Source organism: Clytia hemisphaerica, unplaced genomic scaffold (assembly GCF_902728285.1).
Source record: "Clytia hemisphaerica strain Z4C2 unplaced genomic scaffold, Clytia hemisphaerica genome assembly, whole genome shotgun sequence".
In the NCBI taxonomy this organism is placed as follows: Eukaryota; Metazoa; Cnidaria; class Hydrozoa; order Leptothecata; family Clytiidae; genus Clytia; species Clytia hemisphaerica.
This window is the reverse complement of record NW_027103430.1, coordinates 440,506-456,982: the sequence shown is the minus strand read 5'-3', so window position 1 is coordinate 456,982 and position 16,477 is coordinate 440,506. Positions and strand designations below refer to the sequence as shown.

The window sequence follows — 16,477 nt, the reverse complement described above, 5'->3', positions numbered from 1 at the left end:
AAATAATACACAGGTTGGATTGCAAGATTACAGTTGGGACATTAAAAGATTAATCGAGATCGTCATAAACTTATTAAAAGCCATAATTAGGATGTCCGTTTATGTATTTTTGATCCCTTTAGAGTTTGACGCGCCGTCATGGATTTATTTCCTCTTTTTTGATTGGATCAACAAACAATTTCTTTTAGGACTTGCTTCCAATCGTTTGAAAGAAAAGAAAATCGTGTGTTTATCTGACAATCAAATCTCAAATCAAACCATGTTTTCAGTTCATAAAAGTTTCTACAACACACGACAGTGTGAGTGCATACACAGTCATGTTTTGATTTGAAAATCTGTAGAAATTGTTGTTTCTGAAAACTTGTAATGTAAGTAACCTGGGTGTCCAGACTGTAAACTTATATCTTGTATCGTGGTATTTTTCTGCTGCCACTCATACCTAGAAGGCTTGAAAACTCTGTGTTGGCAAATTCTTAGCTGCGCGCGCAATGATTGATTGGATTAGTAGTAGAGTACGCATGATTTAGTTTAGTTTCACAGTCTGGATGTCCAGGTAGTTGAATCAGTGAATAACTTCTCTTTCTCTTTGCTGTAAATTTGAGCAGGTTTGTGATATTTATTTGGTGTTGATTTCACGAATCATGGCTCGTTGGCATCAAATTGTAGCTGCCATCATCTTGGTAGCTTGCATTGCGTGTATCGGTTATTTCTCATATAAATACAGTCAGCAGAATCAAGTGCTGAAACACGTAAGTAGAAAAACGCTTTCCTTTGTTTGTATGGTTTCAACCACTACGCACACTTCTTTTTATAAGACTTATCTCGTTTCTGTCTCGTTTCTCGAACCCAGTCCCTTAGCTCGCTTTTTGATGATCCTGATAATGCTCAAGATCTTATCAAGACTATGCTATTATAGTTTAAGACCCAAAGCCGAAGCAAATTCGGAAAAAAGTTTTTTTGCTGAAAAGAATTTAAAGCCGGTAGAGATTTTTTCCGTTCACCGCCGTTACTGCCGTATTATGCGCATATATATTTTCCCACCTTTACTATCCCTTTGTAAAGGGCGATACTCATCGACTTTTAGGGTTAATAACTTACTAAAAACGGCAATTAAATGTTTAACATGTGTGAAACGTTCGCATCCCTGTCTCACTGTTAAACTTTAGAGCTTAACAATAAACCCCATAATGCATATATAAACTTTGAGTGGGTTATTTGACCAGATATATCTTGTTCATTTACAGGGACATTACGGCGTGATAATTGATGCCGGAGGTACGGGGAGCCGTCTTTACGTTTACGAATATCGATCAGAGGATGACATACGTAACATCTTTAGCAAGAAATGTGAAAGTAAGACCACATTTATTTTTCCTCAAGTCAACTGTACTGTCGCCCATTGATACCAACACCGAAACTTGACTTGACACGTGAAATGTGCGAAAATTCTACAGAACTTTTATGCGGAAATAACCAAAAAGCAATCATTGCAACAAGCAAGAAAGAAATGGAAATTTAAGCCCATATTTATCATGTAACAAAACAAACTATTCTTAACGCTCCATTATTCGATAATATTGAAAGTCACCGTCACCATTAAAAACTTTCATTTCTCCCATATTCGATGAAAATCTAATTTCCCTTGAAAATTGAATTAGAGAGCGACTGCTGTACTGGTTTTGAACACTCTTTTAAAAGATAAGTGAGTGCGGTAATGATGTATTGGCTTCTCCTGGACATCACGCGCTCTATTCTAGTTACCGAACCATCTTGGTGCAAAGTTTATTTATCGACCATTTCGTTTTGTACTTTGACAGCAATAACCAGGACAAGGATCGCATCTTAAATTACTGTTTCGCTACTACTTTTGATCAACAAACTCTTTTGAAAGATAAGCAAGTTCGGTACCGGCGTATTGGCCCCTCCAGGAAAATACGCTACCGGTTAAAACAGTATTATGATTTGTATCCACGCGTTAGTATTGTGTGATATGATCAAACTTTGTACAAGGTTTATTTCTCGAATACAAAAATTTTTGTTTCGCTCTTTGACGGCAGCAAGTTTTCCTTTTTACCAACAGAACAAGGATTGACGCAATATTCAAACATCACGGAACTGAGACCACTTCTTATTCAATGTCTTCATGATGCAGAAGCTGAAATTCCAAAAGATATCATCAAGTCAACTCCTCTCTTCATGAAGGCTACTGCTGGAATGAGAAAACTCAAGTGAGTATATTTTCTTTATGTGATTCGCAGCACTCACTGGGTGGCCTGGGGACTAATATAAAATATCTTTTACACGAAGGCCATTATCATTTTTCATCTACAAATGACCTTTTTATCGAGTCTCTCTTGTTAGAATGTTTTTCGAATTACAGAAAGATTCAAAGTACAAGGAGTTATTTATATCACTTTCCCCGCTGTAGGAACCAATGTTTCGTTTCAATTACCACCAGTTTCACTATGAGTGCTATTCGCCCTCCTCAATTCTTTTTGGTAGTTTGGTCGTAGTCAACAAGTTAACAAACGACTCGTTTTGTCGTAGTCAACAAGTTAACAAATGACTCGTTTTGTCTCGTTTAACATTTCAGGTTACAAGATGGAACGAAGTATAAAAATGTTTGGTCAGAAGTGCGAAAGATTCTCTCCGATGGAAATTTCCCAGTGTCGACTGTGGGTACCATCCCTGGCAAAGATGAAGCAACTTACTCTTGGACCACTGTTAATAAAGTTTTCCCTAGCAAGGTATTTTCCACTTTAACTTTTTAATATCCTAGGAACAGTTATCTTGATATGTTAAATAAATACTTAGCAGAAATGTGACTAGGCGTTCCAACACAGACTGTTTGCACATTTACAACTGTCCAGTGGCACGTCGCTTAAACTAATATTCTTTTTTCTAGGAAAGTAACGGAATCATTGAGATTGGAAGCACTTCGTTACAAATTGCTTTTGCACCAGCATCGGGTACAAACCTACCTGCAGCATACTCATCTGAGGTCGATATCAATGGAGGAAATTACAAAATTTACGCAACTTCCTATCTCTGTTTAGGAAAAGAAGAATTTATGAGGAGATATTACGCTGAACTTGTTCGTGTGAGTTTGTGACGCTTCGAAAACGTCTGGGTTAAAGATTCATCCACTGTGAAAATTGAATAACTTTGTACAGCTGCATACTTGCTTTACTTGACTTTTAACAGAAGCTCGTTCTTAGTTCCAATTCTAAGTTTGCTGTCGGTGACCCATTTGCTATCTTTTTTCCACCCGTTAATTTTCTAAGACCTAAGTAATCCAGATTACAGATATGATAATGTTTGCGATTTATTAATAATTTCATATTGTAAAATATTATAATTGTAGAATATTGTAACTTCAAACTCTTTGGTTGATCTCGGTCACATGCAAACAAGATCCTAAATGTATCAACATCCTCAAACATAAGATTTTTTCGTTTTTCCATCCAGGACGCCAACTACAGCACAACAGTGGACAATCCCTGTGGAAACAAAGGATATGAATTGAACCTCACAGAGCAATATTTATGGGAGAAACAGCCTTGTATAAGTGGAGCATTTGCCAACAGCTTCCTCGGTCAAAGCATCCCAAGTGATCCAAGTAGTGGTAAGACATATTCGATTCATTTTTTGTTTTGTCATTTTTTTTAAACTTTGGCGGTTCATTAAGTGATTCAATCCTGAGAAAACTGAAAAATAAGTGTTTAACACTTAGTATAACAGAACCGATGAGACCCTCTCCATATCGAAAAATTGTTCGAAAAATCAACCGTGAAATTTCATGGATTTGCTGAGAAAATTTGAATTGCTATTCTTATAAGGCTGGCAACATCCCTCTAATTTGGAACAAAAAATATTTTAAGGATACCCTTTACCTTCATGGTGTAACCTACATTCCTATCGACATGTATTTCTTTCATTCTATCCCCACTGTTTTCAGAGTTCACATCGGGTCGCTGAGACAGGGGTGTAAAACATGAAAGCTAATCAAAAATAGTGAGTATCAAAAATATTGAAAGTAAAGCTTAAAAATCTTGCAACTCATGAAAATACTGTTTGATAGAGAATTTTAACCTGCTGCCTTTGCTATCGTTTAACCTACCATGGTGTTGATTCGTTTCCAGGGAAACTTTACACAATGAAAGGGTCTGGTGACTACACACAATGTCAAAATAACGTTCAAAAATTGTTTGATATCAAAAAGTGCAATCAAACGTCATGCGGCATGTTCGATGTCTTTCAACCCCAAATACACGGCAAATTTATTGTAAGTAAAGCTTGTGTATTCGATATCTTGGAACAGAATATATTCATTCAAAAAATAGCATGAAAAGGGGTTGATTTAGAGCCGCCGTGTCAAATGATGGACATTTAGATTCCATTGTAAACTTGAAACCCAATACACCTTTTCGACCGTAGCCGCCAATTGCCGCACGGGCATTTTTTCCGTTTTACTACCCTAATAAAACCATGTAAAAAGTTGTAAAAAAAGAATTGGATCGTGTTTAGGGGGGTAATTAATAATAAAGTGACAAGCGCCTGACCGCGCGATTACGGTGGAAAAGGTGTATTCTCTTGTGGCGTTGATATCATTGAGTTCTTAGCCGAATGCTATTGAGAAAAGAGCTTTTCCAAGCAAGACAAAGCGATGCTTTGAAATTTGCGCTGCATTTCAGATGACGGATTTCGTGCTTTACAAAATTTTTGAATTCTGGTGGTAAAGGTTCTCCTGTTACTTAATCTGGCGTTTTTAAAAGCCACAAGGGTCGCACAACTTATGTAGGGAATAAATGGCTTCAAATCCTCTAAAGGAAATTAGACTCTAGCTTTCAGCTATAGCTATAACTTTATCGGATACAATTAATTCGTGGTAAGATCTTTTTTTTCTTCATTTCAACTCATATGGTGTCGAGCACTCAGTTAAGATGGTTACAGGTTATGCGTGAGCGGTAATGCTTTCAGAAGCTTACCAAGAATAAACTGGGCTCCACAAAAAAGATGTCTACTTACTCTAAAGAGTATTTTCATTTTCATTTTCACACGACAGGCGATCGGAGGAGCAGCATATTATGCATCCAAGTTTCTGAATCTGCCGAACGATTTTAATCTGACGACATTTCAACAACACTTGAAAGCATTGTGTGAATCCAATGTTCAACAGGTGAGCTGAAAAAAAACATTACTCCTAATCTGAGATCAGTTGACCCTTATTCATAATTGGAATTTGATCGAGGAATCTTATTTTTCGCATTACAGAGATATTCGAATTATAAAAAGATTTTAAGAGGGTTTCTTCTTTACGGGAACTGGGAATAGACCTTTTCATAAATTACGTCACGAGCATCACTTGCCTCCTTTCGAAATTATTGCCACGATGATTGACTCCCAGCGGATTTTATAAAAACTACTTCCTATTCATAAAAAAATGTCTCATTTATGTCTCAAGGGACTTAATCACCATGGTAATTGTTTGAATGCGAGGCAAGTGATGTTCGTTACGTAATTCATGAAAAAGACTATTAGTTCAAGTTAGAGGGATTCGAATCATAGAAATTTGAATAAGCGAGGGTCAGGGTCTTTATATCGTGTCTGGTTTATAGAACAAAGAAAAAAACTTGGTCAGCTTCTCGTGAAAAATAAATTTTTGGCTTTTACGGTTAATTCCATTCATTTTGTTCATTCGACGCATGCGCAGGTTGAACAGCGTGAAGGGTTTGGGAAGTACTCTTTCACCTATTGTTTATCGAACTCGTTGACCAATCACGTGCTTCAAAATGTCGTTCAAGTGGACACAACCATTCCTGGTAACTTCATGTTCACCAACAAGGTAACAAAGTCTCAATCATTTTCCTTTTTACGTGATAAGATCTTAAAGATCTGTACCTAATGCTCTTAAAGATATGTTCCAAATAATAACAATATCCTACAGAAATTTCATCCCTAGAAGGTATTTTGGTTATAATTCCAATGGACCTTGTGAAACAACAATAATCAACAAAATTTGAAAAACTTGCACTAAAATCAGTTTTCTTCATTGGCATTAAGTTTTGTCCTGCACCTATGGCAACTGCTAGGAAAAAAGTCAACTAGTCAGTGAGACGGGGGTCTCACACACTATCAATTCAATCTATGCACCTCAATATTTAAAGCTCATCACCATCAGAGCTAGAACTATTTAGATTGTTCATCAGATGTCATTTTTTGACCGGATATGTTTAAATTCACGTAAAGTAAATTTTGTCATTAATAGGGCCGTCTTTCAAGAACAATTTTCTTTTTCCTATTTACATTGAGATATGGCTATCCTAATGGCTATGGCTATCCAGAAATCCTAATCTTTGCTTCTCATTCCTGAGCTGATCCTTTCCATTGCTTCCTTATACAGAAAACGAGTTGGACTTTGGGATCCATCATTAAAGACAAAGATCAATTATCAGCCGCTTTGTACGAAACTGTCCGCGGAATGTCCGAGAAATCATACATCATTTTGATGGTTATCATGGGTGTGTTTCTGGTGGTCGTGATCGCTTATTTTGTTGTGTCCTGCAAAAAGAGGGACGTCTACGACCCTGTTTAAGAAACGATTAGTTAGCTTAATTATTTTTATAGTCATTCATGGGTATGGGGGTTAGGTTATATTTCCACCAATATTTTACTTTTACTTTTGTACAAGGCTTTATAAATATGTTCAGTTAGACTTTTAATATAACTAGAACTTGGAATAACTCATTTATAGTTTTTTTCATTTGTCCAGAGGGCGTCGGAACTAAGCTGTAGGGACCACTTCCGGCTGGGTGGTAAAAGCCAAACTAAGTACCAGGTACTAATTGGGGTGGTGAATGCTGTAAATTCACTTAAAGTTAATAGCTGGGTTTCAACTTAGTACCATAGCATCATGTGCAAATTTGGACTAAAAAGGCAGTCAAGATCAATAAATATTGGGTCGTCGAGAAAAAGGTCGATTATGAATACTCAGTATCCATAAATGTCTACTTACTTGTGTTTACTTGTGTAGATCTTTGAGCATCCTGCTTCAGGTAAGGTTCTTGGTGAACAACACCTCTGAGTGAAGAATCTGTTGAGAGAAGAAGAAACTCAGCAGACATTTTTCATATCAATTATTGAATTTGGATTAGCTCTCCTGCACCCGGTATATCCATGGATCTGGGGTGGATCCAGATGGATAGACTTAAGGTGTGTCCAGGGTGCTTTTAAATTTATCAACATAAATGTTTTTGAGGTTTCTGATGCTCTTTGACATAGCATCAAAAAGTTTTGCACCTTGCACCGCAAGTGTGCTGTCTCTAAATTTAGATGTTTGGTTCTTTGGAATTGACAGTGTACACATCCGGCCCAGCCGGGAGTTTTCAGTGGTTTTAATACCATTTACAGCAGGTACAATCTTTGATCTTTTCCATCACCTTCCAACCATACATTTTTCTGTAGCGTTCTCTTCGCCTTTGAATTGAATAAAATGTTTGTCTGTTTTAGACTCTCCCAATAGTTATTTGAGGTGCCATTTATCTTTCTTAAAAAAGACTTTTGAATATTTTCAAGTCTCTGCATGAGATCAACTGCATTCGGGCTCCATAAATTGGAACAATATTCTAATATTGGTATTACCAATGATTTATATAGTGTGATCATACAATTGAAAGATCGTGAAGAAAAAGTTCGCGGGATCCAAGATGTTAAGTTTTTAGCCTTTTCAATTACTGCAGTAATTTGCTCCTGAAATGTGCAATTGCTGTCCATCAGGATTCCAAGGTCTTTAAGAACATTTTTGTTTTCAATCGCGCAACTCCAGACGGTGATATACAGCTTGTTTGAGTTTTGATCTCTTGGTTCTTTCCATAGCGCAAAAGTTCAAATTTTACATCATTTAGCTTCATATTATTGTCATCCGTCCATTTGTATATTCTTTCAAGATCGTTTTGAAGTAGAACAACATCTTCAAGAGTTTTGACTTCCTTTGTAGCACGAATGTCATCAGCGAAAAACTTAACAAAGCTGTGCACCACTTCCTTGTCAATACCCCCAAATAATACGAGGGAGTGGGCCGAAAAGCTTCGGTAGCATCAGTTCAACCTGTACTTCGGGAGCCAGGGGTGGTGCTATCGGAGTGAAAGTAAGCAGGGGAGGTTGACGCGTACCACATAGCCACTCACCTCCTCAGACTGCTGTGTATGGCGGGAGCCAGTTGCCTTCACGTGGTACCCCTGTTTGGAATGAAACACAGCCAATCTAGAGGAAGGAAAACCTCGATAAAATAACCCGACTATTTTTTACGGTTAGTCCGTAGTTCCAGTGGTGATCTTCAACAAACCGATGACTCAGTACTGAGAACAGGGTAGCTTCGCGGACGATCATACAATGACAACGGGAAGGTACATCGCCCAAGATAGTAGGGAACCGTAAAGGATTCACAGGTGTGGCGAACCGTGTTATCCTAATACCTAGCTATATGAAAAAGTATGCATAAGTCCACAAACAGCTCCAAGGTTAAAGCCCTTGACATTCGTCCAACCCATCGGTCCGACACTGTTGTACATTCAACCAATGACAAGCAAATCCTAAACCCTGACAGGCGGAAGAGCTTCGATCGTCGCAAATCGAAAGTTGGTCTCTCCAAACCCCGTCGCATTTTCAAAATTGCAACACTCAACTGTAGAACCCTCCAAAATGATTCAGCTATAACCGAACTCAATAAACTACTTCATGATAAGTCCATTGATATCTGCTGCATTCAAGAACACCGTTTTGTCCATAAAGATTCAGACCCAGACATTGTTGCTCGTGACCTTGGTTGGTCCACCCATGGATTTATCATAGAACTCTGGATACACAACGAGCTGGTTTTTCATCGATTTCTCATGTTTTAGCCTTGTCCGCAGTAATGATATTATTGTTCACCCTCCACCATTCACTAATCATTGTTTCGTAAAATTTTTTATTGCTTTTTTCATCAAAACACAGCTATACAATTCCCAAATGAGACTTAAAGATATCTCAAGAGATTCAAATGGATCAAATTAACTGCTAATAATGTGCTGCCACTGTCCTGTGCTGCCACGATCCTGAAAATGCAACAATATGGCGGAAATCAACGAACATTCTAACAAGGAAATTCAACAAAATTATGGATATTGCACACCAAATAACTGTTTAACAAACACCATCGTAGCAGATAACGACACCTTACAATGTAGAAGATGTGATAGACTTGTCCATTATGCTTGCTCTGAGCTCCCGGCCTATCAGATTCAGCTTTGTCTGCAATATAAAAGCCGGCGCTTCGAATGTGGAAATTGTGTTACAATAACACCACTCTTACTTGAGAGGATTAAAACAAGCAGACAAAAAGCTCGCAGTAACATTACAACGAAGGAAGCAGATAAAGATGAACATCATCATGGATTGAAATTAGGTTTCAACGAGAGAATAACCTCTCTAGAAAGAAAAGTCGAGAAGCTAATGAATAAAAAAGACGTCAACAAAGAACAGAACAACAAACGATCTGAAACACAGCTCAACAGCACAGAAACAAAAAAACAATCATATGCAGAAGTCACCAAAGAAGATCTACAAAAACAAGAGGTGACCATAAAAAGTTTCATCAGATCAGTGAACGAAGAGGAGCGTTGGCTCAAATCAACCAAGTGCAACATCATGGTGCATGATTTAGGTGAAAACAAGCACGAAAACGAAGAAGAGCAACGAGTTGGTGACAAAGATTTTATAGAAAGAACACTGAAACAACAAATGGGTTTCGATGTGACGATAATAAAGGTAGAACGCATAGGTGCTCGTAAAGATGAAATGTATACAAATGAACGATGGAGACCATTAAAAGTTATTCTCAAGAGTGAAGAAGAAAGGATTAGAATACTTGCATCAGCCCACAAACTAAATAAAGACGATGATTTTAGAGTATCAGACGATTTTTCAAGGAAAGAACGCGAGATAATAAAACAATGGCATCGAAAAGCCAAAGAAAAAACATCGAAAGAAGAAGACAAGAGTCATATATGGAAAGTGAGAGGTAGTCCTAGGACTAAACTCTATTTAAAGAAATTTACGACGGAAACAACATGATTGTAAGAAGAGTGGGTTAGATACCAAGGTGCCTAACTGTAAAACAGAATTGACAAACGAATGGAATGATAAGATCTATAAATTGTAAAGATGTAAGATTGTTTCATAGAGGTCAATAGACCTGAGAAATACACTTCTATAAATAAATAATATGTCGTTATGACGTTTCAAGCTATGAGAAAGATGCGACAAACATGTTATGTATAAGAAATTGAATGTTGACACCAGAAAATTTCAAACTTCCACCTCGCCAAAACCACCGTGCCACCGCGTGCCTCCAAAAGATTTTCATATCACTATGAAGCCAAGATACTCCAGTCTAACATATGTCAATCCTAGCTCTTCCCAGGAAAAAAATTGGAAAGTTATTGCCAACCTTATTTTCAGCGTCATTCTTAGACTAGTAAACTAGTCGGTTATTACTTATAACCTTATAATAAAACTGTCAATCAAATAATGTAAACACTAATTAAATATTCAGCGCGCGTGAGAGAAAAGAAAAATAACCGACTAGAAGCTACTTCCAACGCCTTTTTTTCTTCACCTAAAATCGTAAGGAGAGACATACAGATTTCTGTATGTCTGACCCGTGCGGGATTGCATTTATTTTTCTTTCTGTTTATTGCGTTTTTAGAAATGCTCATTTATTTATATGTCCCCAAGTTCAATGTTACTATGAAATATTATTTAGTCAAAAAAGTTGGATGGATTCTCAAAAACCTAAAAAAAGTTGTAAAATTAAACAACGTTTTTTGAAGGAAGTAGCTTCTAGTCGTTGAAATTCAGAAAAGAGACGCAACTTCTATTTGGAGCTTGATTTTTTGTATAATGGGTCTGTTTTCAACGACTAGTTTACTAGTCTACGTCATTCTAGGCTTTTTACTCTATTTTTCTTGTTTGATGATGTTTTTGTCACATTTGATTTCATAAATGTATTCGTTAAGCTTTCTTGCTTTCATTTTCAAAGTTTCATCCAGTAAATATGCAAAAACAAGAAGTTACAGGACTTTTTAGAAATGGGATTATTAATCCTTTTTCAAAATCAGAGACCTTCGAGCCGCTATGACAGTTGTCCTTTGCGGACAAAGCTAGATCCTCGATTGTTTTCTAAAACAATGGAAAGACAATGGTTTGCTCTCCACCGTTTTATTTGATGTTTATCCAGAGTTCTATGATAAATCCATGGTCTACCCTGTTCACAGCTTCAGCCATACGTAATGACATTGGTGCAGCCATCCACAGTGTAGGAATTGCAATCATCTCAAAAATCCTCCCTCTTCTCTTATCTATCAAAAAAGTTGATGAAAAAATCGTATGTGCCACATTCAAAGGCAACCCTAAAACTATGGTTTACTCGTGTTATTCTCCCCACAATAATCTTCCAGAGGATAGAGTTATGGAATTTTATGATAAATTAAGCCACTCGATGACCTGCCTGACCGACTTCTTACATCAATTTAATCTCATTGCGGGTAATACAGTCTTTCAGAAACCACTTCCTAAACTTTGGACCCACCGGTCGCCAAATGGTTTTCTCTCTCAAATTGATTTTGTTCTGTATCGCAAAAGATGACAAAACAGCATCCACGACTTCCAGGCCTTTTCAAGCTCAAACCCAATTGGCAGTGACCACAGGATTGTAACCGCAAGAGTAAAACTCAGTGTTCGTCGCCCTTCTCCGTCAACCTCAAAGAAATTATTCTGGCAATCCCTTACATTCGATAAAACTCTGTCAAAACGCATCGACAATGAAATCGTTTCTCAGTTTACTCACCTTCCCAATATCAATCAAAATTACATCACTTTCGTTTCAATTGCCAACAAAGTTGGATCAAACCTATATCCTAAACGTGAACGGAAACTTCCCTCCAACTCTATTGACGCACCTGATGTTGTGGTTGCTCGAAAAGCCACACTCAGATCATCAAAGTCAAATATTCGCACAGCCCAATCAAATCTTCGAAATACCTACGATCGTGTCGAGGACAGGCGCATCAACAGTATCTTGGACTCCTTTGAAACCTCTTCTTCATCAGCAATAAAAAACGCATGGGACCTGGTCAAAAAGCTTTCTGGAAAGAAGTCCCGTAGTGTTGTTTTTATTGAAGGCACTGATTGTCTCAAGTCTTGGGAAAATCACTTCAAAAATCTTCTCAATGCTGATCCTCTCGATCTAAACAATCTCCCTCCAATTACAAAAGTTTACGATGAATCTTTAGAAATCCCATCTGGAATTATAACAAAAGACGAACTTGATTCTGCTATTGATCAAATGAAAAATGGAAAAGCGCCAGGTTTAGATGGACTCCCTCCTGAATTCTGGAATTTGAAGAATGTTTGCCACATCCTCCTCAAATTCTGTATCGAAACTTTTCTTGGGGATCGCTCTGATGAGTGGGTAATTTCGATTCTTATTCCAATACCAAAGAAAGGTGATCTTACAAAACCTGATAATTACCGTGGTATCGCCCTCTCGCAAATTGCCTCTAAAGTATATAATCGTTTTATACTGAATCGCATTCGTTCTGTTGTCGACAAGCTTTTACACCTAAATCAAAATGGATTCGCTGAAGGTCGATATATACCTCGGCCCATGTGCTTGCTTTACGTAGGATCGTAGAAGAACTTAAAAATCACAAAAAAGAGGCAGTTATTTCGTTCATAGATTTTCGTAAAGCATTTGACTCTATCAATCGTGACCGTATGTTCCAAATTCTCCAAGCCTATGGTATTCCTGAAACTGTAGTCAATGCCATTAAAGTAATGTACCGAGATACTTCTGCCACGGTTACAACCCCAGAAGGACAAACTAATCCTTTTGTAATCAGTACTGGCGCTCTTCAAGGAGACCCTTTAGCACCTTTTCTCTTTATAATCGTTCTGGACTACGCTCTTCAATCTTCAATCACCAGTGACCATGGTCTCACTCTAAAACGTCGTCGAAGTAGGAGACATCCCCCTGAACGACTGGCTGATCTAGATTACGCAGACGATATTGCTCTACTGGAAAATCATATTCAAACTGCTCAATCTCTTCTTCGTGCTGTGGAGGAGGCATGTCAAAATGTAGGTTTATTCTTGAATGCCAGAAAAACGAAATTTATCCATATCAACCGCACTAACAATGATAAACTGTATTCTTTAGATGGCTCTGAGATCGAACGAGTTGATGATTTTCTATATCTTGGTAGTTACACTGAGACAGATCACGATATGAATGTTAGAATAGCCCAAGCCTGGAATGCACTTCATTCCCTTCGCAAAGTATGGAAATCGAACATTTCTAAATCTACCAAAACCAAAGTATTCAAAGCCTATGTAGAATCTATACTACTATATGGCTCGGAATCTTGGACTTAAAACATCTCCCGATCAAAACGCCTTGACGGCATCTATACAAGAATGCTGCGGTCAGTCTTATATACAATATTTCTTGGAAGAATCACCCAACTATTGCTGAAATCTACGGTAAATTACCCCGCATTTCAAATGTTGTCCGTCGCCGGCGCTTAGCATTAGCCGGTCATGTTTCAAGACATAACGAACCTGCTGGAAAATTGCTCACCTGGACCCCCGAAGAAGATCGACATGTTGGTAGACCGAACATCACCCTGCGACAAATCCTTGAAGATGACACTGGACTCAGTGGGAAAGACCTCGTTACAGCCATGTCCGATCGTGAAAAATGGAGAAAAGACTTTGTATACTTCACCTAACGGATGCATCAAGTACAAGTACAATACGAGGAAAATCAGAGACCCCATAACACTACCTTGAGGGACTCCTAGAAATGACATGCTGTGATTCAGAAGTGACGCCATTCACTAACACTGATTGCTTTCTCTCTGTTAGGAAGGATTTTAGCCATTGTAGTAATTTCCCATCCATTCCTAGTTGCTTTATTTTTCGTTGGACAATTGCATGGTCTACTTTGTCAAAAGCCTTCGAAAAATCTAGGTACACAACATCCGCATTAGCATCTTCGTCCAGTATAATTGATATCAGATCATATTGTTACCTTCATAGCTGACTCAAACATGAACGCCCGCTTCTGAATCCATGTTGATTGGGGTTGAAGAGATTATTCTCATCCATGTATACTTTACTTTTATGTGCTCTGAGTACTTTTCAAATATCTTGATGACATGGAATGTTAAAACGCTACCGGTCTATAATTAGCTGTGAGTGATCTGCTACTTTCTTTGTAGATTGCGATTGTGCATCTTTTAAGTTCATCTGGGACGATTCCCTTGTCCAGGCTTTGTCTCCAAAGGATACAATAAGGAATGGAAAGTTCTTCTTTGCATTTCTTTAGGAAGATTGCAGGAAAACCATCAGGACCTGGTGCTGCAGTTTGGGAAAGTCATGTAATTTTTTCAAATTTTTCAAGGGAAATAGAAATTTAGTTTATTTTTGCAGGGTACTGGGGTCTTCTAATTTTTTGAAAAAATTTATATGGTACTTTGCTTTCCCGTCAAATATCAGGATGGTTGTACAGGGTTTCCAGCTAACTTAGGAATGGTCTACATATATTGAAAGTTAATTGAAAACAGATTTCAACTTTACTTTGTACCATGGTACAAACTCGATTCCCATAAAAGTTAGTACACATTTTCTGCACTGATCCAGCACCAAGGCTATGTACTCCCTCTGATTGGTCCACGTCCTCGAACATATTTTACCATATATGATACCAAGATTAACAAAAGTCAATCACGATTGAATTTGTTATTTTTCCCTTAATTTTTCCAAAGGTTCTTTTACTTTTCTATCTTGAACACGAAAAAAAGTCTGGTTGCGTATATAGGCTATACAGTAAAGTGTCAATAAATCAAACACGCACAAGTAACACAAATTTGTTCGAGTAAAGGAAATTTTGGTAGGTTTATAAGGCATTGTTAACTGTAGGAGAACACAACACAATAGACAGCTCCAGACTTTAAGGCCTTGCTCTTGGCACTGCTACAGCCAGCAACTAGTAAATGTAAACGAAAAAATTCTGTTCAAATCAGTGACCAGAGTAGGACTTTTACGTTAAAATACATTTTCAGACATGAAGGGTAGTAAATCCTTCCTAAGTCATGTCTGAAAGTGCTAAAACTTTTCTGTCTCCCAAATTGCTGTTATATAAATGCGTTTTTTAACTGGGGGCAGGTACTTAGGCAAAATGGGTGCCGGGTATGTGTGAGCCATAAGGATCCATTTTTCACACCCTCGAAAATCACTCAAAGGGGTGGGTACAAAAACCATTTGAATTTAAAAAGAAAATTGAGTCTCGGTAGGGTTCCAAAATTACGAAAATAAAAAATCAACTCCCTCAAAGGTTCATAAATTCTTGAAATTTGGACTAAAATTTTGGTAGAAATTTTGAGGAAGTAGTCTCTCTAAGGGTGGTACAAACGTCATAAATCAGAAAAATGGACTCTTAACCTAAAAGGGTCAATTTTAAAACTTTGGATCAGGTTTTGTTAGCACTTTAAACCGAAACAATCCCGATGCGTCCATTCATTAATACATATTTATTTTTCAATGCAATACGAACCAGGAAAAAAGCTTAAGTTTAAAAATTCATCAGGCTGACTGTGGTTGCTGATAAAATTCACTTTCTTACGGAAATCCGCGACATGGATTTCGAAAATGTTGCCTTCTTGAATGGGATAACGTTCCTGAAGGCTTTAAATATTGAAGATTCGTTAAAATATTGAACAATAGAACATGATTTCAGGAAAGAGAAAGGATATCTCTTGATTATTGCAAGTTTTATAAATAGGCTCAAAAATATCCATATCTTGGCTTCCTATGATTGAAAAAATTTTCATAATACAGGTCAAATTGGGTCAAATAATCCTATGTTTATTTAGTTACATCATGAATAGATATTAACTTGATTTTCAATACTCGTTTATTTTTTGAGGTCTCAATATGTCTTTGAGTTGCTAAGCGCTTTGACCAAAAACCTTTGCACTCAGTATTCATGTATTCATGTAAATCTGAAAAAAATATCAGTCGAAAAATTGGGCGACCTTATAAAAATTTTCTCTAAGCACCATCAGAAGACCTTCAAGCTAGGCAGGTTTATTGACCAAATCACCAAATCACCAGTCACATCTCTGTCTACCTCTCCATATTACGATGCTGCTTTTTTTTTCTGCTTTAATTTTTTAAAGTGATCAATCGACAAGTTGAAAATGCTCCGTGGGTGGTGTCTATTGCGGTGCCCTGAAAAAGCGTACTTTTTGTACTTTAGCTCACTTTTTAATTACTTTTCAATCTTAAAGTTATCACCCGTTGTTTCCGTTGCCCTTGTAAGCCCTGGTACAGACTAGTACGATCACGATAAAGATATAGTCGGATTTCGTCTCTT

General features: G+C 37.5%; 1 protein-coding gene across 1 annotated transcript; it reads left to right on the top strand.

Moving 5' to 3' along the window:
• Positions 1-585: 585 nt before the first annotated feature.
• On the top strand, positions 586-6,743 carry LOC136797980 (ectonucleoside triphosphate diphosphohydrolase 3-like). Its single transcript, XM_067054566.1, has 10 exons — positions 586-749; positions 1,245-1,353; positions 2,081-2,228; positions 2,594-2,747; positions 2,906-3,100; positions 3,469-3,625; positions 4,143-4,285; positions 5,066-5,179; positions 5,714-5,845; positions 6,404-6,743. The coding sequence occupies exons 1-10, from the start codon at positions 642-644 to the stop codon at positions 6,593-6,595; spliced, it is 1,452 nt and encodes a 483-aa protein (XP_066910667.1). The 5' UTR covers positions 586-641; the 3' UTR covers positions 6,596-6,743.
• Positions 6,744-16,477: the final 9,734 nt, after the last annotated feature.

Coding starts and splice junctions, on each gene's coding strand:
- LOC136797980 (XM_067054566.1), top strand. CDS start 642: ATGGCTCGTTGGCATCAAATTGTAGCTGCCATCATCTTGGTAGCTTGC. Junction 3,101..3,468: donor ATTACGCTGAACTTGTTCGT/GTGAGTTTGTGA, acceptor TTTTCCATCCAG/GACGCCAACTACAGCACAAC. Junction 3,626..4,142: donor CCCAAGTGATCCAAGTAGTG/GTAAGACATATT, acceptor ATTCGTTTCCAG/GGAAACTTTACACAATGAAA.